Consider the following 26,725-nt stretch of genomic DNA (forward strand, 5'->3'; position numbering starts at 1 on the left):
TATGGTATTTGTCAGATTTTTGCATAATTTGTTGTAATTATTGTTCTCATTCTAAACAAATGTTTACTTTTATACCTGATTTTATATTTGTAATTTTTCATTTTTTCTTTTGATATTAATTATACTTTATTTTAAAAGCATATCAATTGTACAAATTTAGTCATTGCCCTAAAAACTGCAATATCCTATGTAATAATAGAGGAATATGCAAATTGTCCATTATGCCCTCATGTAACAACCAATCGCAGCAGGCGTGGGTGGACGGGGACTTGCAGCGCAGGGCGAGAGGCGGGCTGGGGTGCACAGACAACCCTCCACCTGAGGGGCGGCTGCCAGATGAGCTTGGCGGCTTTCAGGAATCGGCTGGCCAGGAGGCGGGCAGCCCAAGGGGCGCAGAGCCGTGCTGAGGCGGGGTACACCGGAGGGGGCTCGGGCTGGGGCAGGGGGCTGGTGGGCAGGGATCTGCCTCGCCCGCAGAGAGCGAGGTTCTGTAGTCACCCCATGACACGAGTTGGCCTGGCAGGGAACAAGGGGAGATGACTGCTGGCATGGAAGGATGCCTAAGAGGAGGGGTGTTGTCCCATAGCCCTGAGGTGCGGGTTGAGGGGCGGCACCACAGCTGTGAGTGCAGTGAGGCGTTGGCAGGGCTGCATGCACAGTGTGTCTGCAGGTGCCCAGCCCCTCCCCTGGCCCCACCCCTGATCAGCCTCTCCCACCCCAATTGAGGATGGGGTGGCTAGCCAACCCCTCCAACCCCCTGCCCCTTGCCCAGGCCGGCCACACCCCCACGCTTTCCCGGGGCTGGGGGTACCCCAGGCAGGCTGCAGGCATGGCATCGGTCAGAGGCAAAGGTCCTGGCTGTCCCTGTCCTAGAGAGTCCTGAAGACCTCAGCAGTGACCAAAGACCAAGACGAGTGGCAAGGTACCTGCCGGTTCTTATGGCTCAAAGTGCCAGGAGGAGGCGGAGCATCTTGAACCTGCAACCCTGGCGTCTGCACACCAAACCTTGGGGCACACCATGCCGGTGGTGCCTGTGGGTGAAAGGAGGAGAGCAGGGAGCTGGGGTGTGGAGCTGGGAGGGGCCTAGAGTCTTCGGGAGCAGCCCCCACACCTGCCCCCCTGGCTGTGGAGTCTGGGCATGGGCAGAGCTGCCTGCCGAGGTTGCTGTGACCCGCACACTCTGGCTGCCAGGCCCTGCTCCCTGCCCAAATCTGGGTTCCCACAGGTGATCGAGTTTCACCAACTCCCAGCCTCAACTCTCCCCAGCTGCAGGAGTGGAGGGAAGCCAAGTGCTGCCGTGCGACACAGCATGCTGGGACCACCACACACCCTGGTTTCCTAAACCGGCTCCTTCAGCTTCCGGAAGTCCCAAGCCCAGCTCGGGCTTGGTCAAAGCCCCTGGTCAGCTCTGCTGCTTGCCTTCCAGGTGCGGCTAGCCCTGAGCCGGTTGTGCTCAGAGAAGCAGCTGCCACTGGGCTTTGTTACGTTAGAGAAATCAAAGAGCTGAGGATAAATATCCTCCCAGCCACTTCCTACGACCCTGGGCCAGGAGGGCTGGGGATGGGGGTAATGGAAAAGGGCTGCTGCTTTGCATTTTATAATGAAAAGACTCCTGCTATGTAGAGAGGAGAGCTGATTCACTTCCAGCAACACCTGGTGTGTTCCCTGCCCCAGCCCTGAAGCCTGACTGCACCAGCAAAGGTGTGTCCGCACAGCCATGTTGGCCTGGCTCCTGGAACGTTGGGAGCACGTTTGAGCTGCATAGATTAAAAAAAAAAAAAAAAGTAAAGATTGAAAAGCACCTCTTTGTACTCAAATGGCACTATATAATGCACATTACAGCATCTGATTTTGTCTTCTGTGTTGATTTTGAGGCAGAGCGCAAACAGGTTCACGGGAAAAGCAGAAAAAAACAAAGGGAAAGGGAGAGAATCCTGCCGCCCACAGCACTGAACATTGTTTTTTTGTTTTTTGTTTTTGTTATTTTTCCTTCTGTTCTTCAAATCAGTATATGCCATTTAAACCACTTTATGGCGTTAGGTAATGAGCTAATGCTTCCTCTATTAAGAGCAAGCAGCAGTGCCTTTCATATGAGTCACATACATTTAATCCATTCAAATGGAGCATACTGAGTGGAGAGAATGGTATGTGTCATTATATAAAGAACTTGGCATTAAGATGCTATCTGGCTGCAGATCTTATTTATTTTGCAATTTAGAGAAGGTAGACAAATCAGGCATTGAAAATGAATGTGCGTGCTTAAGTGCATGACTTTATTTTCATCTGTAACCACCAAAAGACTGAGGTGCATCGATGGGTCCCGAGGTGCGGCAGGTCTGGGGTCTTGTGGTGCAGCGGGCCTGGGTGAGGCTGCATGGCCCGAGTCAGGGCCAGGGGACCTGAGGCCATGCCCCCCCTCCCCTCCCCCCCCCCCCCCCTGGTGCCAGGAAGTGAGACTGTGTTCCCCGCCTGGCAGGGCTTGACGGAGGTGGGGCCAGCTGGGTCTTGGTGTCACCCAATGGGGGTGGGGCCAGCCAGATGGGGGTGGGGCCAGCCAGACACTTCTATTATAGAGAAAGGGCTATAGCAATATTAAAATATTTCCTCTAATTAATTCCCTTTTAATGTGCATGAATTTCGTGCACCAGGCCACTAATACATTTATAACTAATCTAAGTATATTTCAAATAACAGTACTCCAATTCATGGGTAGAGATGATGCAGATAATTTATAACAGAATATTCTTAATTTGTTCCTCCTGTCATTATAAAATAATTATAAATTTATAATAATAAAAGAGCAGATTGTCTGAGAACTGTGTGACAATTTCCAAAGGTATAACATACTAGTAATTGGAATACCAGAATTATTTCAAAAGGAGAAAAAAAGGAGAGTTGAACACAAAAAATATTTGAAGTAGTAATAGCCAAAAACTTTCCAAAAATTACTGACAGACACCAAAACACAGATCCAGGTAGCTCAGTCTTTCAACATCTAGACATACCAAGTTCAAAATGCAGAAAACCAAAGTTGAAGAGAAAATCTTCAAAGAAACCAGAGAGACAGATATGGACAGCTTCAGAGGACAGCTGACAGAGGTGCAGAGGCTCAGTCTCCATTTCAGAAGGGGCTCTTAGGAAAGTATGACAATAAGGAAGCAAAAATAAGGACACTAAAATAATGTTCTGCTTCTTTAAGTGGTCAGTAGGGACATATCAGAAGACATTCACCTGAAAGGGAAAGTCTGACTGAATAATTTTACATTTGTACTCAACTACTTTAAATAATGAGTGGCAAACTTGTGCCCCTCAATGCTTGACATCTACTTATGTGTTACCTTTTTAAAATGCACTCAGAGAATTCTCTATGCAAAGGCTTACTCCTCACTGAAAAATAGTTTCTAAAGCCTTGTCTCATGTAGGCTGAAGAGCAATTACCCAATTCTAGTCTCCTCTAGCTGTCTCACCTAAGTGATGGGAAAGAAAATAAAGAAAAGAAGCATTTGTGAAGGTCACAGCTCAAGGACATAGGCCAACCAAGAGACTGGGATTTAATCATAAGATAATAGGATGCTTGAAGGAGCAGAACACTTCTTTGGTACCTTCCTTGAATAAAAAAAAAATCAGAAGACAAAATAAAATAACAGTTTTCTTTGGCAGCTCTGAAAGTTTTTCACCAGAGAGATGCATCCTTTATCTCTTTCCACTGAGTTAATCCAGTCAGTTTAAAAAGAAGAGACAAACAAAAAAACTACTTTTAAAATTCTTCTCTGCTCTGCCTAGCAATTATGGAATCATTGTACTATTTCAAATGAAGTACTATTCAACAAAATGAATGTCAAGGATTTAAACCAGTATGTTACTCTTATTTCCCCAAGAACATTTTCCCCGCAATAAACACTGAAAAATGTATGATGAGGGCCCTAAGTAACAAACAGCTGAAATTTGTTTCACTTATTATTTGTTCCCTGATTCAGTGTGATAGGATTGTTTCTCATCCTACATAAACCTAAGCTCCTCGAGGGCAGCCCAGTATTGTCTAGTTCTTTTACCTCTGCACATAATCCCAAGTAAATTCTCTGTACACTGGTGACTCCATAAAGACCTGACAACTGGTTATATTTTAAGTCCATATATTCCAAACAGAGGAATAAAGAGGATGAATTCTGACTGACCTAGCATATTCTTCTAAAGAAGGAACATTTGGGAAATATATTTGTAAGAGGCACTCAAGGGTGTCTCCTTCTAAAAGGGCAAAAGAAAAACCTTAAAGCCAGTTGCATCAGAAATGGCATCCATTAATCTCTTTGCCAAGCAGCATAAAGCAGAGAGGCCTTTGAAAGGAGTTGCCCTTAAGAATGGAGTCATGGTTTAATGTGTTTGGTTCGGAGCACCTTGCTTTTAGAAGCCAGCACCTGCAGCAAAACGACAGAGTCGCTGCTTCTGGAAGCAGATTGGGTCATGATACTGATGACATTTATGGCCTAACGTTTCAAGAATTAATTTACAATGGGGATGGTTCTTAGTGCAGTGAATACATCATTGCAGTGAAAGATTGACTCCCAGTTTATCATCTATAAACTATGCAGCCCAGCTTAAGTCCTTTAGGAGGCAAGCATTACAGACATTACTCACAGTTATTTAGGGTTCATAATGCACTCGGAGAATATTTCAAGTATGAAGGTATATGCCACTATAATAAAAACAAGAGCCAAAACCTAGAAAGGGATTTAGAGGGAGAGCGGGGAATAGGAATGTGTTTCAGGTGCCATTGGGCTTCTGCAACATCCCACCAAAACATTTTCTTCATTTAGCTTCTCTTCATCACTTACAGTCAGACTCTCATTTTCATTAAAAAGAAAAATTTCTGTAATTCTATTAGAAAATTCCCATGAAGTGTGTGTCTTTATGTTATTTTGTGGGTTTTATTAAAGTGTTACAAGTCACTCATTTCTAGCCTTCAGTAAAGACTAATATTTTCATAGGACTTCTGAAATATTCTTCAAACGATTCTAAGAACCTATTTTTACAGGGGGAGATAGTTTTTCTAAATATATATATATATATATATATATATATATATATATATATATATACATACTAGAGATACACTGGTAATACATCCACATTTGAATATTGATTAGATACTTGGATATATGAATCAATCTGTTTTAAAATTACAAAAAATTAATATAAGTTAAAATTATGCAAAGGGGACTAACAAAAGCTATTATACCACAGTGAACTAAAACCAATATTTGCATTAGAAGGCGAAAAGAGATGCTAAAGTTATGATTATTAGTACCTATTTTTGGCCATGAAATAGACTTGGAATACATTTTTAATTGAAATCAATATTTTTTCTGTGTCTTTAAATTAGCATCGTTTCTTCTTGAAGATATCCTGAGCACAAACAATGTGTGGGATGGGGCAGTTCCCTAGGGGGACGGTCTGCATGAGCCCTGGGGCAGTAGGGAAAGAGACACGCTCAAGTTAGCTTTCACAAAGGTTTCTGTATAAGCACGCTAAGTGTGCACAGTAGTCCCAGAGCCTGCCCTCATGAGCATCTCCCATTTCTCCCAAGGTATCCTTCCTTCTTATGGTCAGGGTAGATGTATCCGTGTGCAAACAGCACATGAAACCTTAGAGCTGCTTTCAAAAGTCAACTATCTAAAAGTGAAACTATAGCTTAAATAATGATTATATAAGAAGAGTTTATATAAATTGCTATGCACTGTTTGCTTTTTTTAAATAAAAGTGTCCATTTGGAAAAAAGTAAAAATAATGAGGCAATTATATCCCTAGTCCCTTCATCCAAATGCACTGTCAATATTTGTCCATCAATAGCGAGGAATGTATAGTTCAAGTACTGCAGAAAGACTTTACAACAGTTTAGAAAAGGTCATTACTTTTGACTAAACATTTACTAGGAGCTAACATGTAAAGTAATTGAAAAACTTAGCACCATAAAAATAGAAGTCTTTCATATAACTTACCAGTAAGTGATATTGCTCACTGAGTAAAGCTAGAATGGACATACCAGAGATACTCAATCCTTTGTCAATGTTCCCAAGTGTCACTGTAAATATAACACATGAAATTTAATAGCCATGATTTTAAGAATTAACCTCCAGGGAGGATTAGATTAACAATTAGAATCCTATGCATTTAAGTTTTGGTGAGCTATGTCTTGCCATTTAATTTTGTTATACATTGATTAAAAAAAAAAGAAAAAGATGAATTTGCTTACCACACTCAAGTAAGAATTAAAAATTATCTTTCCTCATGTGCTGAAATAGCCAAATAAACCCAGGCAGACTGAAGAACACTGTATTGTAATATGATTGTAGGTCACATATGCCAATCACTAGAATGTGGTTTCAAAGTGTAACTCAGAAATTTTTCTCTGAAGATTATTACAAAGCAGTTTTCATAACTATTTTATATTATATTCTCATATATATTTATTAATATCTCAGAATTTAATTTATATTGTGAAAACATAATAAAATCATATCTTCATTTACTAATTAAAAGAATGAAGACCAAATTTCAGGAAGGAGATGGGTTGGAAAGATATAGTCTTTGGTGTTGAAAATAATATTTTAATAAAACATGTAAATTAACCAAAATAAAAGAAATAATAATTTTAGGTAATTTATTTAAATAACTTTAATATAAACATTAATATCTGAAAATTCTAGAGTTTGTTAAATTAGTTTGAAACAATTCATTTTGAAATTTTGATTAAATATTTATTACTATGCAGAAACAAATGAAAAAGGAAAAATTAGTATGTTTATATTTTCTCTAGTTCTACCTAAACATAAGTTCTGGTTATGGTATTTAATCCTTAGAAAGGAATTTAGAAGGAGAGAGGGAAAATAAAGGAATGTATTCTAGGTGCCTTTGTGCTTCAGCAACATCCCACCAAAATACTATTGTCAAAATACCTTAAAATAAACTAGAGTATGGGCCAACCACTTGTCAGATCCCCAGGTTAAGAATAGTTGAGTTTATTGGGAAATATTTCTCAAAATCCCCTCCCCAGCATTTTATATAAATTTTTCTGACCACTAATAGGTAAAATTAATTATCTCCAGGTATGGCATATGTTCTATGCTCTAGCAATTGATTTCAGAGCTTGATACACAACTAAAAACAGCTTGTGGAAGTGATTAAGAACTCTGTTAGGACTGAGAAAAATCTTGTTAATTTATAAACTGTGAACTTGTGACTTGACCAAGGTCTCTTTTACGTCATAGCTCATTCACTTAACTGCTATACCCATAGATTTCTATATCCTCTTCACTGGATCAGAAAACCACAAAAAGTCCCTATGTGATATGAAAGAACTTTTGAGCTGTTTAATAACATCTTGAATTCGGTTGGCTTCACTAACATGACCTTTGTGGTCATCATGGATTCTAGGGACTTTATACCAGTACAGAATATTTAATCTTTCTGTCGTGGGCAGAAATCTAATTTGAGCAGTTTTACTTTGATGCTCTATTTTTGATTGGTTAAGCCACTCATCCTGTTTGACATTGTTGTGTGGTGTTGCTATGCTTACTTTAACCAGCTGTCACATTCCAGCCCAGAGGTGGGTGAAATGAGTCTTGTTTATATGTAATTCTGAAAGGACTTTTAGATGCTTTAAGTTGGCAACATGTCAATGTAAAAGACATTTATCCCTCCAGTATAGCAAGCCTGAAAGACTTTCAAAATTCTTCATGTACCTTAAAAAAAATTTACTGCCATTCAAATGTTGGCAGACTGTTTTGATGCAATTACAGATACTCATTGCTTCATGTTGAATTGATTCTAAATTTGAATGAGACCATTCCTATCATATATCCTGTCTTTCTGAAAGAGATTATAACATTTCAAATAGGATGGATGTCCTGATCTGCAATTAGAGATGGAAAAAAGTTTGAATTCTTCCAATAGATATTCTACTTGTGTATACACATTGATATGAGAATAGAAATTTATTCAATGACCATTTATTTTATCCACTTTATGTGTCTAAAGCAAGACTATGTATCAGGGAGACAGAGAATGGTTCTGCATTTAAGGAACTTCAAAGCCTCCCTAGTAAGAAAAAACACACACTTTTAATATTTTTTAGCCAAGAACTCATGTTCCTCCCAAAATATACTAATAAAGTTGGTGGAGTCTTAGTTATCCAGGAAATTACCTTAATTCTCCTTATCATGTTCCTGTGTAGATAGCTCATCTTCCAGGTAATATTATCCTTATGCACAGAATATAAAGCCAAGTGAGTCAAGAATAAAAAGGCCAACCCCATAGCAGCTAATCTCCTTATTTCCATGCACACAAAGCATCCAGTTGACCAGTTGTTTTACTCCAACTTTTACTTCTCAACAAATCAGGTTAGCATATGGGCATAGCATGAATTTGATTAATGCCATTATCTTCAATGATAAATTAATATATTCTTATATTCAAGTTATATATGTTGCTTTGGAGACACATTTTCAAAGAATAAAGGTATTATTTATTTTATGTTGCCACCATATTACTTGATTGCAGCAGTATAGTTTTATAAGAATTAGATTTTTAAATACATTGTTAGGTGCAATATAGTTGTTTAGGAGGATAAAATTTACTTTTAGTGAACTCAATATGGTATTACAATGCTTTACTTTTATATCACATTTAACTGTGCACAGAAGGAAAGTGTTAACATTTAATTATCTGTGAAATATTTCCAAGGAGTTAGCTTTGATGTGAAAAAATAATAGTTACTTAGAGAACTGTAATGCTGTAAGCTTGAGACACCCAACCCATTGAAAATTCTTTGAGTAAAAAAAGAAAAACCACAACAAATATTGTTTAAAATGAATTTCTGATAATATGAAGCATTCACTTTCTTCATGTTTTACCAGTTCTCACTTTTTTTCAATATTCACCTGCCTGCTATACCACTATTTACATTCTAGTGATTCATCCACACTGGCAACCTGATGACCAGTCCCTGGTAAAAATTCAAGGAATAGCAATTGGTACATGCTCAAGCTGAGTTAACTCAATGCTATTCTTATGGATGAAAAAGTAAAGGCAGTCAAAAAGTTTTAAATGTTTGATGGCAACATATCATGTAACCAAAACATCTGGATGACTGGATTTTACTCTATATCCAGATGTCTGGCATCACGCAGACACAACCTCAGTGGTTCAATCAGTCAACAACTTTCATTGAGAAACACCCCACTGCCCTTGTGCTGCACAACTCAGCAGGGGTTAAAGGACAATGTCACCTCATATATGGGCCATTACAAATATTCTCTTAATTAGTCCCCCTAACTCTCCCCTCTCCAATTTCCAAACTAGCGAAATATTAAAACAATTATTTTTTTAAAAATTATCTTTATTGTTGAAAGTATTACAGATGTCCCTTCCCCACCCGCCCATTGAACCCCCCTCCACTCTACTCTCACCTCCTCCCCAGACTATTGTGTGCATATAAGTTCTTTGGTTAACCCCTTACTTCCTCACCCACTCTTTCCCTCTAAAATACGTCCAATTTTTAAGATTTTAGTTGCTTCCTTAAGATACTTTCCTTGCTTCAAATTTTCACTGAATTCTGTAGTTGCTGCATAGATCCGTAAGTGGAGGGTTTACAAGGACCATACTTACAAATTAATCATGTTACATTACTTTCTGTCTGTAAGCCCTTCATCAGCTCTAGTCTGGAGTAGGTACTACCCGTAACACTGAACTGTTTATATGCTTAGTTATATATTATGCATGTGAGGCTCCGAAAGCCGTTTCAGGGATAGCAGTCACTCCATGAGGAGAAGTAATTATTTTTATCTATTACTGATCAAAATTAATAATACATGTAAAACCCAGTTCCTAGTATAAAAGAAGTATTTAATAAATGTCCTTTCTTAACTTTTGCTTAGGGTCAACATTTCTTGACCCTAAAATTCCATTGATTATAAGATGTTCAATTTAAAACAACTCTTTTAAGTAGAAAAGAAACCATATCCCATTAAATGTAGGCAAAACTATGGAAATTAGACTAATTTAATAAATTGCAGAGTGGAAAATTATGCTTATTAAGAAAATACAAATTGTTTCTATTGGTATTAATACTATTCTTTTTACAATTCTTGTTGTGTTATGTTCCTGAAAAACTAAATTAATTGTTTTGAGGGAAAATGAGAGAAATAAAAAATTATTTTAAATTTGCATGCTCACATATGCATATGATGTCACAAAAGTGGGAATGTAGAAGATGAGTTCAATTTTGTTCATGTTGAGATTGCCATTAAGGTAGAAAGTTTCAGTTGCCCACTAAATTTTGAATGGCCTTCTTAAGAAAATCTTGCTGATTAATATTTGGAGGATGGTTAATGTGATTCTTTTAGTTACAACTACACTTAAGTAGCTCATATATAGGATTCATAGGAGTAATAAGGAATCTGTTTGGCTCAAGGGCCAAGTGGACTTCTTGCAATCAGGATAGTTCCAAAGATCCCTGCACCGGGCACTTATAAATCTTCATCCTAAATGATGAAGTCTCAACCATTATTCTTTCTTTCATTAATTATAATTTTTGAGTATTTGTTATGTATTAGGCACTAAGCTACAGATATCATATATATGCCTTATATCATGCAATCCTCACAAATTTTATAATTTATATTGTATTATTATCCACATTTACAGTTAAGAAAACAGCTTCTGAGAATTTCAGAAACTTACCTAAGTACCCTCAGCTAATTAGTGGTGAATTAGTGGGAAGCAACTTCAACTTTTGTCCAGGCTCAAGATCTACTACAAATAGCGAGCACATAGTGGGTGCTCAGTTCACTCTATCCCTCTACCAATGGGCTTCTTTGGTTTACCTAACTTGTATATTACCACATAATTTCAGTCTATGCATGACCTATCAACCCCTCCTTTCAGTTTAGTTCCCACTATTAAATGGTAATTTACTTCTCTGAGTCTGAACTTCTGGTAAAAAGCATCTGTTCATCTCAATTCATGCATTGCAATTAAACTATGCATTTCATAAATGTTGGTCAATCTATGGATTTATTGTCCTCCACTCAGATATCCATCTCTAACTGATTAACAGTTAATGAAAAGATCAATCATGCTAATTAGAGGTTTTGTGGGGGAGCAGTGTCTCTTAGAAAAGGTATGGATGAAGCAATGATAGAAAAACCTCTACCATATGAGGTGAAGCTATGGAAGTAGAAAAGATCCACAGAAGACCAAAAGAAAAGAGACCACACAAATGAAGCCCTAAGTGCCAAAACCGGTTTGGCTCAGTGGATAGAGCGTCGGCCTGTGGACTGAAGGGTCCCGGGTTCGATTCCGGTCAAGGGCATGTACCTTGGTTGCGGGCACATCCCCAGTGGGGGGTGTGCAGGAGGCAGCTGATCGATGTCTCTCTCTCATCGATGTTTCTAGCTCTCTATCCCTCTCCCTTCCTCTCTGTGAAATATCAATAAAATATATATAAAAAAAAAATGAAGCCCTAAGAAACAAATATACAAAGATTGGCCAGAATAAGAAATGTCCGTACAAGAAATTGACATAAAATGGAAAATTAGAGAACTGGTATAAAAATAGAAAATAGTACTAAGGAAGTCTATGAAAGAGAAAGTTTGGAAAATGAGAGTGCTTTTCATAACAAATGCTTCAACAATATAAATTAATTCATATACATACACAAACTATCCTACTATAGTCCAGGGAACACAGGGTTGAGCAAGAACAGGTCCTTGCTTTTCATGGTGGAGGAAACAAATGTTAATTATCACACGAATTACTGAATAATTGCAATTATGAAATATACAACATAAAAGAGGTATATATAGTATTTTGAGATAATAGAATAAGAAGACTTGATCCTGTGAAAGAGTTCAAGGAAAATTTGCTTTAGAATTAATGTTTGAGTTGAGATCTAAAAGGAAGTTGGGAATTGACTAGATGAATTAAAGGGTGGAGAGGACTAGATGGAGAGAATGTGTAAAGCTCCTTTGGCAAGAGAGAATGTGGTGACGGATAAAAAGTCCCTTATGTGTCCAGAGAGAAGAGAGCAGGGTCTTGACATTACCTCTAGAAAGAGATAATGCTAGAGAGATAGATAGGAGATAGACGTGTAGAAACTGAAAGGTCACATTAAGTTTTGTCTATCATTATGTGCAATAAAAAAGAGGAAAGTGGGTGGTTGACATGATCAGATGAATATTTTGAGTTGATTTCTCTGGCTAGAATAGGCAGAAAAGATCAGAGTGGTATTAGGCATGATTCCTTTAGTTTCAATTAATGAAGTTCCCACTTACACTGGATTAAGAAAAAAAATTATTTATTGACTTTAAAATTGGAAAGCATGGTCAAGAGCAGATATTCAGGCATTTTAGGATACAGATAATTATGTTTTTCAGGACTACATCTCTCTGCATTACAGCTCAGCTTTCTACTGTGTTGGCTTTATATTTAGGCAGAATCTCCTCTCCTGGAGAAAAAATGCAAGCTGGCAACCTAGAGTAAAAAAATATCACATATTATCACCAGGGACTATCACTTAAGGAACAACTTTATCACATGACTATCTATGAAACAACCATTATGGCCAAGGAAGAGGACATACTCAAGGTCAGGCCTGTTGACTTGCTCTTTTCTGGAGCCAGGAAGTACAGTCAATGCCACCTGAACCACATGGCCTGAGAAAAGGAAAACTGGATGTTGTCTCCAGAAGTGGGAGATCCAGAGAAAATATAGGGGGGACAGGTTAAGAGGATATTATGATACTCCTGGATAGAGATAACCATAGTTTATATTGAGAGTAGAGATTTAAGAGGGATTTAGGAGAGTAAATTCATAGAATTTTGTAATGAATTAGACAAGAGGTTAAGAAGATTGAAGTATCAGAAGTGTGTCCTAAGTTTTATGTTTACATAACTGGTGACATCATTCACTGAAGAGTCAACACTTAAAAGGAGCCAGGTTAAAAGGTAGAGGAGACAGGCAGAACTGCATGAGTTTAACTTAATTTAGAACATATTTAGTTGGAGGAGCCATTGAGGTCTAAAGATCAGTTGGACATACAGGTCTAAAGATCAAGGAAGGCATCTGGGCTGGAGATGTAAGTTTGCCCAGCACAGGAACAGTTCATGGATTTGAAGGTGTCTTGACCATAAATGGTGACAGAGGCAGAGCCAGATTTTGGTGAATGTGTGGAACAGGTGAAAGGTAAGGAAATAGAGACAGCAAGTATATACTAGTTATTGTGGTAGATTAGATGTGGCTACAAATTAATTACTATTTCTCCCATTGAAAAGTGAAATTTAATGTGCTTCTTAGTGATTCTGGGCTGGCTTTAGTTATTTGCTTGACCAGAAGAATGCTGCAGATGTAATATTCTGGGACTTCCAATGTTAGGTCCTAAGAATATTTATAACTTCTATCTGAGCCTCCTGGAACATGTGCTGTGAAGAAGCCCAAATAGCCAGCCCAAATAATGTGCTCTTGGACAAATTATTAAGCTCCTTAAGCCTCAGTGTTCTTATCTATAATAATAAAAGTGTAATATGCTAATTAACCGACAGCCAAATGACCTTCCGGTCCTCCTTCCGATCATCATTCCAGACAAAGCCGCGGTGGCGGGGGCTGAGGCAGAGGCAGTTAAGGATGATCAGGCAGGCAGGCAAACAGTTACGGGTGATCAGGCAGGCAGACAGAGTGGTTAGGAGCGATCAGGCAGGCAGGCGAGCAGTTAGGGACAGTCAGGCCGGCAGGCAAGTGGTTAGGGGTGATCAGGCAGGCAGGTGAGTGGTTAGGGGCAATCAGGCAGGCAGGCAGGTGAGCGGTTAGGAGCCAGCAGTCCCAGATTGCATGAAGGAGCAGGCTGGGCTGAGGGACCGCAACTCCCCTCTAGTTTGCATTATAAGTACTCAATATGGCTAGTTGCTGTTTTATCATTATTTCCCACTTAGTTTTGAGTGAAATAAATTATCATAAGTGGAAATAAGGTTTACTTTTCTTTACAAAAGATTATTTTTATATTTTAACACAATATAATAATTTTAGTGGTAACTATAATCTTATCATAAGCTGTCATTTAACCCATTTTACAGATGTGGCAAGTAAAATGAAAAAGAGTGCAATACATTAATAATTTTAAACATAGCTTAGGCCACATGCGGCCCGCTGAGGACATTTATCCGGCCCGCCGCGTGCCGCTGCCTGTCCTGCTTAGCAGCCGACTCGTCCCGGGCCCGCAGTGCGCATAGAAATTTGCTCATAGTTTTTTTAAACTATAGTCCGGCCCTCCAACGGTCTGAGGGACAGTGAACTGGACCCCTGTTTAAAAAGTTTTTTTTTTTTTTAAATATATTTTATTGACTTTCTACAGAGAGGAAGGGAGAGGGACAGAAAGTCAGAAACATTGATGAGAGAGAGACATCGATCAGCTGCCTCCTGCACACCCCCCACCGGGGATGTGCCCGCAACCAAGGTACATGCCCTTGACCGGAATCGAACCTGGGACCCCTCAGTCTGCAGGCCGACGCTCTATCCACTGAGCCAAACCGGTTAGGGCATGTTTAAAAAGTTTGAGGACCCCTGGTAGACTTTGGATTAAATTCTAGATCTTTGCTCAGCAAATGTACCATATTATTAAACAATTAAATCAGTAGTCAACTAAAATACCTAATTAGAATTCTTAAAGGCAATACATTTGATATTTAGTGTTGTGTTGTTTTTTTTCAACAATGTGGGAACATTCAGTGGTGATATTTCAGAGGTACTTTGCCATTTGAGCAGGCCTTTTCTAAAGTTACAAATAGCTTTACTCTAGCATCATTCCCAGAAATTCCACCTCTGAATGGCAGATATTTTTAATTACTACTTTAATCTAGTAATTGTTATAACCCAAAGAAAGATTTTCAAGGAATACCATTCCCAGATTAAATATTTGTAAAAATGCCTTCTTAAAGAACTTATGGGTATAATACAGCCACTAATTTTATCTGACTTGCATCTCTCAAATGAGAAAAAAAAAAAAATAGGACCACTCAAGACACCTTAACCAAAACTAAAGCCACTCCCTTCCAAATAGTACTTCCCCATTTCCATAACCTCACTGGACAGTCTCCTGTGTGACCCAGTGAGCTTGCATTTCCCAGGCACGAGGAGAAAGGAATCTTTTTCCACTCTTATTTCCTAAGAACCCCCTTCTCATCAGGTTTGTAGATAGTAAAGAGAACATTTACCTAGTTGCTCCTAGAAATTTGACTGTTGGTTATATTTTTCCATCAGCTGAGGTGAGTTGGTCTGATAAGGGGTCAGTGGCAACCCAGTTATTCACTTCATGGATTTATAGATGACAAAATCCTGTCCTTACGTGAATATTTTGCCAATATCACTCCTTCCCCCACTCCCTACTTTCTTGGAGAAGAAATTACTTTTCTGTGTCTGGGCTACTAGAGAACCAATTTCTGAAGTCCCCATGTCAGAAGCGTGTGCATGACTGCAAGTGACATGCTGTGCTGAGCTGTTTCTGCGTAGACACCAGCCTTCACTGTTACTGCACTGAAGATGAGATGAACTGAGCAAGCTGGCAGGGGGAGTACTGTCTTTGTTGATGCAGTGATCACCACCTGTATTAAATCCAGACTGCTGGAAAACTCTAACTAAATATTTTAGGCATAATAATATCCACTGAGAATAGCAAACACATCTACCAGTTATAGAAATAACTGTGGTTTGGTAAGAAAGTTAATTTTTATTCACTTGAATTAAAAATCACCTAATATTCTCTGCTCACTTTTATTAAATAGAGCTCAGTATGGCAATGTGTTTTAAATTGGAACTTTAAAAAAAACAACAAGCTGGTCTTTGGATAGTCCTTTTTATTCTAATTCTACTAAGAACAACAGCAAAACTGCAACCTCTCCATAGAATAAGGGTGGGGAACATCCAGCCCATGAGCCCTATAAGGCCCAAGAGATCATTTGGTCTGCTCCTGCCAAGGCACTGGGGGTGAGTTAATTAAATGTTTGACCAAATATAGCAGGCTAATATTTAAGTGGATAATTTTGTATGGCCTGTGAATGATGTTATAAATATCCAAATGACCCTTGGCAAAAAAAAAAAAGGGTTCCCCACCCCTGCTATAGAAATATAGAAAGGAGAAAAATGTACCTAGCACAGTGTCTAAAAAAAGTGAATAACTCAAATTTATGTTGCAACTACATGTGAATCTCTATCATGTTCTCTTAAATTCTCCTCACACTCCCAAATCATGGATAAAAAAGACTTACCTGTGTGTTAAAAGTCAGTATTCCATACTAGAGCAGATGCTAACAGAATGACAGTGGCTACATTATTTTTTGTACTCAGCCCCTCTCCTCTCCCTCCCTTTATAGAATAATTTCTATTCTTTTAAGTCTTATAACTGGATAAGCTCAAGAAAAAAAAATCACATCAGAAAGAAGGAAAACCTTCCTGAGAACAGTATGATTGGCAAGCTGTAGCACAGTCTGGCCAGTTTGCTTGGTTAACAAATATAACTATAAACCCTTGGCAATTTTAAACTAATGTCCAAGTTAGAAGATGAAACAATTATTTGTAGTGCTCTCTGTGCACAGTTACTTTAGATGCTTCAACGATATTGACTGTTTCTCTCTCTCAATGGTAAACTTGTGAAAATTATCCCAATGATAATCTCAACCTAATTTTCCACATAATTGCTCTATTTTTTTATCTTAAGTGATGAACAATAAAAGACCCATGCCCACCACTCACACACACACACACACACACACACACACACACACACACACAACACACACACAAACTATGATTAATAACATCAAAAAGGCTGTGAAAGAAGGAAGCCAACTGCAGTTTGGTTCACTTTACTATATAGCTTGTGTATATTTTCTTAAAAGCAGCACTTTAACAATACAAAAAATCAGTTTAATACTTTTAAATATTTTATTGAAAACATTAACACATTAATGTATCAAGTAGATACTTTTTTTCAGGCAAGTAGATAAAGTAAATATTACCTAATTCATGATTTATGATGTACTATAGGTATTAAAATAATGTATTTTTTTGTTTAAGCAAATATTGTTGTCCTGAATAATTTCTATCTTCCTCCACACACACACAAACTGACATTATATGGTAGAGCACTTAAAGGGACAATTTTATTTAGCAGGCTCCCTTGAAATAATATTAAAATGGAAACATGCTTTTTTTAAAATTTTTGACATCAACAGGACATAAACTGAGTCATGAGATGGTACATATTCAGATTTATCCTCTAAGTCAACTGCTTTGTTATTTTCAGTCCTACCTTAAAGATTTTATGTCAATGATTGCTAATTCCATTAGGGGTATTCTTTCAAAACATCATGAAGCAAAATATTTCTTCATTTAAACAATTTTATTTATGGTGGAATTTTCAAAATGTCTTGTATCTTGAAATTATCCACAAAGTACTATTTTGTGCTTACATTAAAAAGATGTATTTCTTATAAGAAAAGATAAAATATATACCATTAGACAGTATTATTATATTTTTATTTAATACAATATAACCAAAGGATTAAAGAGAAAAATGTTAAATATGTTTAAATTTTCCTATAACTAACTTATTTCCAGCTGTTCTAATGTTTTGAAGAAAAAATAAAGATCTAAACACCAGAGATAATATTTTGATAAGCAATATTAATAAAAAATATAATTTAAGCATTGCAACAAGCTACCTTCAATAAATTGCTCCCTATCAGAAATAATATTATTGGAACTAAGTATCTAAAGCAAAGAATAAGAATAAAAGAGAGGGGGAAAGAGGAGAGGAAGGATGAGAAAAGATATAAGTATTAATGGCAATGGTCACTTTTTCGTTAAATACATTTCTTATAAAGTGGCAAGATAATATGTACAAATCTACAACTGAAGGGAAATCTTTATATATGAGTTGACTTGCTTTTGGACTCTTTGGGCATCCTTCTTTCTGTAGGTCCTCCTGGCAGAACTGATGGAAACTAGATTTTTAGTTCATAGGACATGATAGATTAGCCTTGAACTAGAAGCCCCTGGGGTTGCAGGCTGTGAATCAGTGCTGGCAACTGGAGAGGGAGAGGCCGGGTGCTGCAGAGGCAATCCAGGTTGCTCTGAGTTGGTGATCCGATCCACTATGCTGGATAAGCAATCCAGGCTGGATAAGGAGCTTTTATCTGTGGCATATACTATGGATACAAAGAGAAAATCATTAAAAAGAAATTCCCAAATGTATAGCCTTGCTTACGTTGTTGCCCTTTAAATAGTAGTTCAGCTCTTTTGACACCAAGGGGTCAGCTGGTCTCAGAAAGCCTGATGTAGAAATCTTCAACAAATATTGAGCAATTCATCGGCAGTGAATGGAGTGAAAAGTCCATCTAGCACTATTGCAAGCAAAAGGGCACGTGTTTGTATCCGTTAGGTGGATTTTTGATTTTAAAAAAATGTGTGTGTGCGTGTGTGTGTGTGTGTGTGTGTGTGTGTGTGTGTCCCTTTTGCTCTGCCAAGAACTCTGCAAAAGAACCAGTAATCTATTCCCTCCCTGGATACTATGGGGAAGGAGGGACTGCTTTGACAGGTTCTAACTGCGAAGGTGAACTTGTCTTTAAACTCTTCTGAAGCCATCAATTCTTACCATTTGGTATATCAGGACAGTAGATGCTGTCAAAACTGCTGCTCTTTCTGGACCAGACAGGGCTGTTACATTCAGGCTGTAATATAAGACACAAAAGAAGTTTGTTTTCAGGTTTTGGCAAAAGATTCTCTGCTCTAGAGTAAGGCAGCGCTTGCCCACCAAGCTCCCTAAATTGACCACTGTCAATCACCTTCATTGCCTTGATTTAGGAAGGGTTAGCCCCACCAAACTGCAAGGGCACGGAGGTCAATCTCTGTGCTTGGAGAAGAGGAAAGCAGCAGCAAAGGGAAGAGGGGGTGGAATTCAGCAGCCATGTGCATTGGGTTAACCATGCAAAATGGATTGGAGTAGAAGGAAGCCACACTAATTCAGGGAGAGAACACTTTCCCAGGGCAAAAACGCATTAAAACCTGGCAGTGTTGGAGCAGACGCCCTCTGTAAAGAATGCGTCAACATCTCCTTCCAGCCAGGCCTCGGCAGAGCAGGGACTGCAGCCCATCCATTTCTTTCCATTTCCTCATTAAGTTACAAACTGTGGGGCAGTGGGAGCTTGAAAGAGATGTCTTTAGATATTAGTATACGACAGGGTCCACTGGTGGTGTATTTTGGAAATCAACTGAGTGATGGTGAAATATGCGATTGATCATTCACAGCCACCTATGTCACAGGACGACTCTCTCCTGCAATGCACAGCTAGAACCTGGTAAGAAGTCAAACGCAAGTCCTGTTCAACAGCTGTTTCCTGGCATCTTTCCAAATGTGGCATCTCTTGTCTCTTACAGCCACTACCATCCCACCCCCAACTGCCAACAAAATAGTCACTGAACATTTAGTTGCCACACCTGGTTTAAATGACATATAAGGAGTTTGGAGCAAGACAGGGGTGCCCAGGTAGGTACCAGAGCTATCCCTTACCATGCCGTCGGAGCAGTTGGAGGTGGGGCTGGCGGGCTCGGAGCAGCTCTGTCCCGGCATGCTGTAGTAGTTCTCCACCTGCTCTCTCAGCAGCTCCTGCAGGCTCTCTATGTAGCGGATGGCATTCCTGAGGATCTCCACCTTGGGCAGCCTCTGGTTGGGGTTGGTCGTGGTGCACCTCTTGAGCGTCTCGAAAGCCTGGTTGACCTTCTTCAGGCGTCTCCGCTCGCGCATGGTGGCCGCCTTCCGCCTGTCCATGGTGGTGGACTTCCTCTTGCATGCCTTGCAGGCCCACATGAGGCAGTGGCCGGCCTGGTGGTGGCCCGAAGGTGCTCGCACGTGCTCGTCCTCGTCGGAGCCTTGCAGCTCTGCTTTGTGCGCCCCGAAGGCAGCCACTTGAGGCTCAAACTCGTCCCTGAACTCGCCCTCGGGGGACGGGATGCAGGAGCCGTCGTAGAAATACTCAGAAGGCGAGAACTGGCAGCCTTCCATCATGTCCATCCTCGGTGGCCACGCAGGCGGTGCACCTGGACAGCAGCGAGAGGGATGGGGAGAAACTGGAGCCTGGCGCGGCTGGGGTCCAGCAAACCCGGCGAAGCTCCCTGGTCGGTTTCTCTGGTAATTAACAAAGGCAGACGCCTGGCGGCCCGGGTCGCCGGGCTGGGGTTAGGGCTCTTTATATATTCTTGAGGGAGGGAGGCCGGCCCCAGTGGCCAGGCACTATTAGCATATCCCACCGCAACCCCCGCCGGGGCTGTCTGGGCAAACCTCCGCCTACCCTCCAGAGACACTTTGCTGTTTACTGCCCCTTTGACGCTAATGGTTTTACTGCCTTTCTGCCGGGCGGGGGGACGGTCCCCAACCCGCTCGCTTGCACTCTCTAGATTGATTCGCTTAAAGCGTGTTACAGACAAAAGAAACGAAGGAATTCCAACCTTTGGCCATTGCTCGCACAATTTGAGAAATGTAAAAGCCCACCTGCCTACCCACGCCTGGACGAAAGGAAATCACTTTATTTTTAAGCGTTTGTTCCTCTTTTTAATGAACTTGAGTTATCTCGGGATTTCTTTTTTGTCAGTGGACCGGAATAACAGTTGCTAAAAACTTAAATGGACACTTTCAGGCATGGGCTGAGTTTGGATGGTTTACAATATCCATTTTCTTTCCATCAGGTTGCCATTTCTAAGTCCTGTGCGATTGGGGGCAGGCGGGAGCTCTGCGTTCTCTCTGTGTCATCTAAAAGGAGTGTGCTCTAGGGCCAGGTGATGGGGAAAGCCTTCCTTCCTTTCCCCCTTCCGCACGCGTTTCACGAGCGCCTCCTCCTTCTGCCAGGCCTTCCCTAGACCCCGATGGGGCCTGCATCCGCACAGCGCACCTCTGGGATTTGCATGAGAAGAAACGCCGTTTTAGAAGGTGAACTCCCTCTCCAGGGGCGCGGCTCCTTTCTCCCTCTCTTTCTGCCCCGCCCTGTCCTTTCCACAGACTAAACAGCCAAGCCGAGCTTTGGGGTCGCTAATTTTCTGCTTTCAGGCGAACGAACACCGTTACAGATGCATCCCAGCTGCCAGTACAGCGATCCTTCTCAGCTCGTGTACAATTTCCAACTCAAACCCTGAGTAACTTCACACACTCCCGTGATAAAAGCCGTCCAGAAAAGCCATCATAAGGGGGCCTTTGAAACTTTGATGGGTAGAAGAGGAGAGGGGAGGGCTGTCATCTAAGCAAGAATAAATCTATTAATCAGCTTTTGCCAATCCTCCTCTGCCCTTAGCCCATGTCCAGATCACTAGGGGTTGGGGGTGCTGCTTATCAGCAGGAAAAACAATTGATTAAGGTTTACACAAACAGACTTAAGGAGACGGGGTTTTAGATCAGAGCTTGCAGTCCCTATTAAAACAGGAGGGATTGTTCTCGCCTGGATCTACAGTCATCCAGTACAGTAAGTGTTGTGGCTCCAAAGTTACTTGGGGTAGTGGGGTGCTTTCCTTTCTACTACTTTTCCTAAAATTATTTTCCTAAAGCAACCCTGACTGGCTGATCCCATGTCTGCAGGGGCCAGAGAAGTGCTGACTTCTCAGGGTGAGATCTGCTCTCCAAAACGAAGGCCACAAAAACCAGGGGTAGGAGGGTGTCAGTCACTGAGGTTTGCTACAGGGTGCTGGTAGCAGTCTCCTCGCCCAGGTTTTGTCATCCCTAAGGCAAAGACACCGCTACCACCACACTGTGAACACCCAGCTCCCTTTCCCACCGGTGGGCTGCTTAATTGTCTGGCCTGTGGGAAATCTGACCGCACCTTATTTAGGACTATTAGCAAGTGGATGCCTTTGAAAGGAATACAGTACCCCGGGCTACACCAGATAACAGTCAGTTTCCTAAAGGACTCAGGGGGAATGAAGGCTGTATCCACCCAGGTAAAAACATTCGCATCTGTGCACGTGGCTGCCTCTGAAATACTGCAGTGGGGAATACTCACCCAGGAATTCTCAGCCAGATCCCACAGGTTCTGGCCCGCAGCAATGCCAGCTCTTCCTCTGGCGATGGAGCTCAGATGTTAGCACACTGGCCTAAGCTCCACAGAGTTATGTGCAGGTTTATGATTTGGGCAAAAAATAAATTTGCTCTTAACGTTTAGAGGGGAGATGGAAGTTAGGCTCCTGCAAGCCTCCCAGCTGATTTCTTTCCTCAAGGCACGGAATGGGCTTTGCACCCAACCCCTCAGCGTGGGATATTTGTAGCAAACAATTATGAAGACTTTTCTGTTTGCCAAAGCACGTTCTCAACCCTACCCATGTATGTATTCATTCATTTTCTCCTTCCAATGATACTATGGGAAGTACTTGTTTTTAGACTCACTTTTTAAAGAGGGTAACCAAAGTTCAACTTGGAGGTAGTAATTAGCCACAGGCCACACAGTACTGGCAACTAGGCATTCCTTTGTCTAACTTATGCTTCTAAAGGTGAATTGTGTTTGCTTTCTTTTTCTCCGACTCAGACACAGTGCGCCTGCTTTGTGCTGCAGAGCAGAAACTCGCAGCGGCGGGACGTCTTTCCCTGCCCTTTGGGTCCTGGGAAGAAGCTGTGGCTCCGAAGGCTCTGTCAGTAGTGGAAGTTCTCAGAAGTTAGGGCTGTCTTTGGTAAGGTGATCTCCAAACAAATTTACCAGAGTGCGGCTGGCGACTGGAACTAACTAACGAATCCAAGAAAACACAAGAGTCTGGCGGCTTAATGGGACTTGCTAGGCGGGGAGACAGGGTCCTGGGTTGAGGACCCTTGGCATTCAAGTGCTGAAAATAGGATCTCAGAGCACCAAAGGAGAGAGAGAGAGAGAGAGAGAGAGAGAGAGAGAGAGAGAGAGAGAGAGAGAGAGAGAGAGGCCTTTTAAACTGCTGTCAGGGCCCAGAGGAGAAAGATAAAAAAACAGGAGGCAGTATACAAAGGAAGCCAGCACCTCAAAGATACCTAGGGCTCCCAAATTCAGGAGAGGTCCCGCTGCTCTTTTCCTAGGGGAAACATGTGAGAGAAAAATGGGAAACTGGGTGAGCGATACAGAGAAAAAAAATCTTCTGAGTGGAGAAGTTGAACAGAGAAATATGAAAAAGTTAAAAATCACTTAAAAATGTCTGCTGGGTATTCGGGTATTCTCTTTTACTCAAAATCAGATTAGATTCTGCCTTTTGTTCCTCATAGAAAATAATAAAAATACAAACTCTTTCCACTATTTCTCCAGAGAAGTGGACCTCTTACATGTAGAGAAAATGCACATGTATTTAATTAAGTAATCAGGTTGTTTGAAATGATATGCCAGCGTAGCTAGGGAAGCCTCAGAACAGGCAGACGAGGGGAAGAAAACCAAGCTATGGCCTGTTGTTATAGCTTCACCAAAGTCCTGGTGAAGTGGATAGATAATTTTTACATTTTACGTTCTTAATAAAAATAAACATGTTTGATTTTCTTACAAGTTAGACTTAAAGAAGGTTTTAATTGCATAGACTTTTAAGTAATCATCAACCTGTTTTTTGTTGTGTGTGTGTGTGTGTGTGTGTGTTTTTTAAGGTAACCTATTTTAGTTGAAGCATTATGGCAACAATCTTAGTGTTGATGGACAGACAACACCAGCAAAATGATGCTCAGAGCTTCCTTCACTAGTAAAATTTGGCTACCTTAGGAATTCTACATACTTCTCTTAGCTGGAGAAGATACACCCAGAGAGATACATCCATTTCAATTCACTTCTGCCTCTACCTGAGACACTGATCCGTTAACTCTTAGACAAAAGAAGTTGTTCCAGAAATTTTTGCTTATTATATATGAGTTCACAATGTGCTAAACAATTTCAAACTGCTATTAGCTCTGGGAACAAGGAACACCTAAGTAAACACATTAGTACCTGCCAAAGCTGCTGGAAAAATTTGTGGAGAAGACAGCTGAGGAAGACATTGGCCTCTGCTTGAATTCGAAGGCTCCCAGGAGAGATCAAAGGCCTAAGTAAGGACTTTCAGCAGCCTTGAGAGTAGAGCAAGTAGCCAGTTCTGGCAACATTATCTTGGTTCCAACAACAAGGCATAGCCATTCCATCTCATCAGCTGACTCTGACCAAGGTTTACAAAACTGCTTTTTTCAGAATAAAACCTCTAGGACCAAGGGTCATCTTTCTAACACTTCTTTTGAGTTTAAGGGAGTCACTCAGGGGTCGGTTGGAGAAATGTCTTGATGGTTGGCTCTTTGAGGAAAAACCATGTTATTGCTAATTTACTAATGCATTAAATCAGGAAATGACATATTCAAAGTTTAAATTAAAATATTTAAAAATATTTTAGCTATGATTTTCTGGGAGGATGATTTTGAGATAAGTAAATGGGATAAAATATTACTTAGAGAAAGTACAAATAAATACATTGTAACTTAAAGTAAAAAATACCTTTAGGTTAAAAGTTACTTTAGCAACCCAAGACTTCTCTGGCAGTCACAAGAGTAGTTGGGAACACTGAATTTCAGCACCAACTTCCACCCTGCCCCAAACATGTGAAAAAGTAAAAAAATAAAAATAAAAATAGAAGGAAAAGAAAAAAGATTATACTAGACATAAGTGGATTTCTACTACCTTCAGCCTTTGAAGTCAATGATTCAGGTGTGATAATTAAAGATAGAGAAAGCTGACAGTTCATGTTTTACAAATTATTTCTATAGTAATATAAAACAGAAAATCACTCATTATTTCATACTTGATAACTTTATGCCTGTCTCTGAGAGGAGGCTCAGTTTAAATCCCAAATTACTTATCTTTACCAAGTTATTACATCTTGATTTTCTGCTTCCATGGCCGTATTTGTTTTGGCTTTGGCCTTAATAAAGATTGTCATCATTAATGGCCAATAAAAACACTTTAATTGCAAACACACCAAGGATTTCATTGGAAAGCCTAACATGTTAACTATATAGCAATGGAGGTCACATGAAGCCTTTGGGAAATATTTGCTCTATTTAACAAAGAGACTTCTATAGGCAAACTTATCCTAAACAATTTCTCAAATTACCCAACGAGGAGAGATAGAGAGGATTTGGTTTGCAAAGACTGAATCAAATCTATCAGCAAGTAAAGTCCATGAACTGAAAAAAGCATTCTGCTACTGAGCAGTTTAAAATGCAAATTTTATAAATATGTGTGCAATCCTAAATTAGTCCACTTGGTCAATTACAATATTTGTTTTCACTATGGCATAAACTTGATTTTTTAAAATATAGGTGTGTGTATATATACACATTTCAGGGAAAGACCTTATTGATCCTCCGGAAAAAAAAATCATGGATACCTAATAAGGGTGATTAATGGTTATACACACCATCCAGACATATTCAAACATGTCCTGATTGGATCATTTGAAATGCTTTCCCACTTATTTTTTTAATTAAATTACTACTCTAAGGTAGAGTTTACTAGCTAATCTTTCTTGAGACAAAGTTTTTGGTAAATAATTGCCAAAGAGAGCCAACTTATTCTACAGACAATAAATGTTCCTTCTTATTTCCCAAGGCTTCTTTTTTGGGGTGCATGGTGATTGGGAGAACAAGCCTTTGATATCAGCTGGCTCTGAGTCCTGGCTCTATACTTACAAGAACCTCTCTGTCCCAATGAGTCCTTTTCTCTAAACTAGATGTGACAGTCATACTTCTCTTGCAGCTTGTTGAAAGATGATATGAGCTAATATGTAAAATGCTACAAATGGCTCGTTCATGTTGCTCTTGGTCTCATTGTTATTGATGCTTTCCCCTACAAAGGCTGGATCGGAAGGAACTGTGGCTTTTGATGGAAGAAAGGCCTTCTGGCAGTCAATTTGTATTTACGAATGAAAAACAAAGGGAGTTGGCATTGAGTGTTTATATTGTGCCCTCGTTTTTCTAAGCAGCTTACGTGCGCGCTATCTCAGTGAATCCTGACAAACCCAGGAGTTGAGCACTATTATTGTCCCCATTATTTTATAAATGAAGAAATGGACGAAGAGAGCAGCAATTACAGCCCAAGGCTACCCAGTAGCAGCCTGGATTCAGTCTATCTTGTCAGCACCCACGGAGGCCGTTTGCACCCACTAACACTCCCGCCTGCTCTTCTTAAACCTTTGAGAGGGATTACATGTTAATGTCAGTTTCCGCTGTGAAACTTCCCGCATTTTAAAAGCATTCTAGGAGAAATTAGAGGCTCAGAAAACAAAGTGACTGTTACCCTCCGAACAGCCTTTTGAGGTGGAAAAGGGGCAATTTCTGCTCCAGGCCTGAAGGGGGCGCTGCCCGTGGCGGTATCTGAAACTGTGTTGTGCAACCGGAAGGTCCAGAATGGCGTGTTAGGATGTAAGGTTGGGCTGGGAAGTACCGAATTCAATTTGATTTTCACATTTTCGAAATGAGGACTGACTAGCTGTGAGGAGAAAGAGGGAAGGGAGAAGTGGGGAGGAGGAGTCCACTGGAAGCTGCCATTTACAGAATGCAAGAGAGAAGTCGTGATTCCAAAGAAATGGCTCGCCCTTCTCCTCTGCTTTACTTCCCACTGCGATTCTTGGTGGTCGTTCCTTCCTGAGGTTACAGGATAAACAAACCTGGCACACGTTGTAAAATCCTCAC

General features: G+C 40.3%; 1 protein-coding gene across 1 annotated transcript; it reads right to left on the reverse strand.

The window, feature by feature from the left end:
- Window positions 1-18,060: 18,060 nt before the first annotated feature.
- MYF5 (myogenic factor 5) lies at window positions 18,061-20,113 on the reverse strand (the record flags this gene model as incomplete). Its single annotated transcript, XM_080661118.1, has 3 exons — window positions 18,061-18,251; window positions 18,698-18,773; window positions 19,613-20,113. The coding sequence occupies 3 exons, from the start codon at window positions 20,111-20,113 to the stop codon at window positions 18,061-18,063; spliced, it is 768 nt and encodes a 255-aa protein (XP_080517244.1).
- Window positions 20,114-26,725: the final 6,612 nt, after the last annotated feature.

Source organism: Plecotus auritus (genome assembly GCF_963455305.1).
Source record: "Plecotus auritus genome assembly, chromosome: 3".
Classification (NCBI taxonomy): domain Eukaryota; kingdom Metazoa; phylum Chordata; class Mammalia; order Chiroptera; family Vespertilionidae; genus Plecotus; species Plecotus auritus.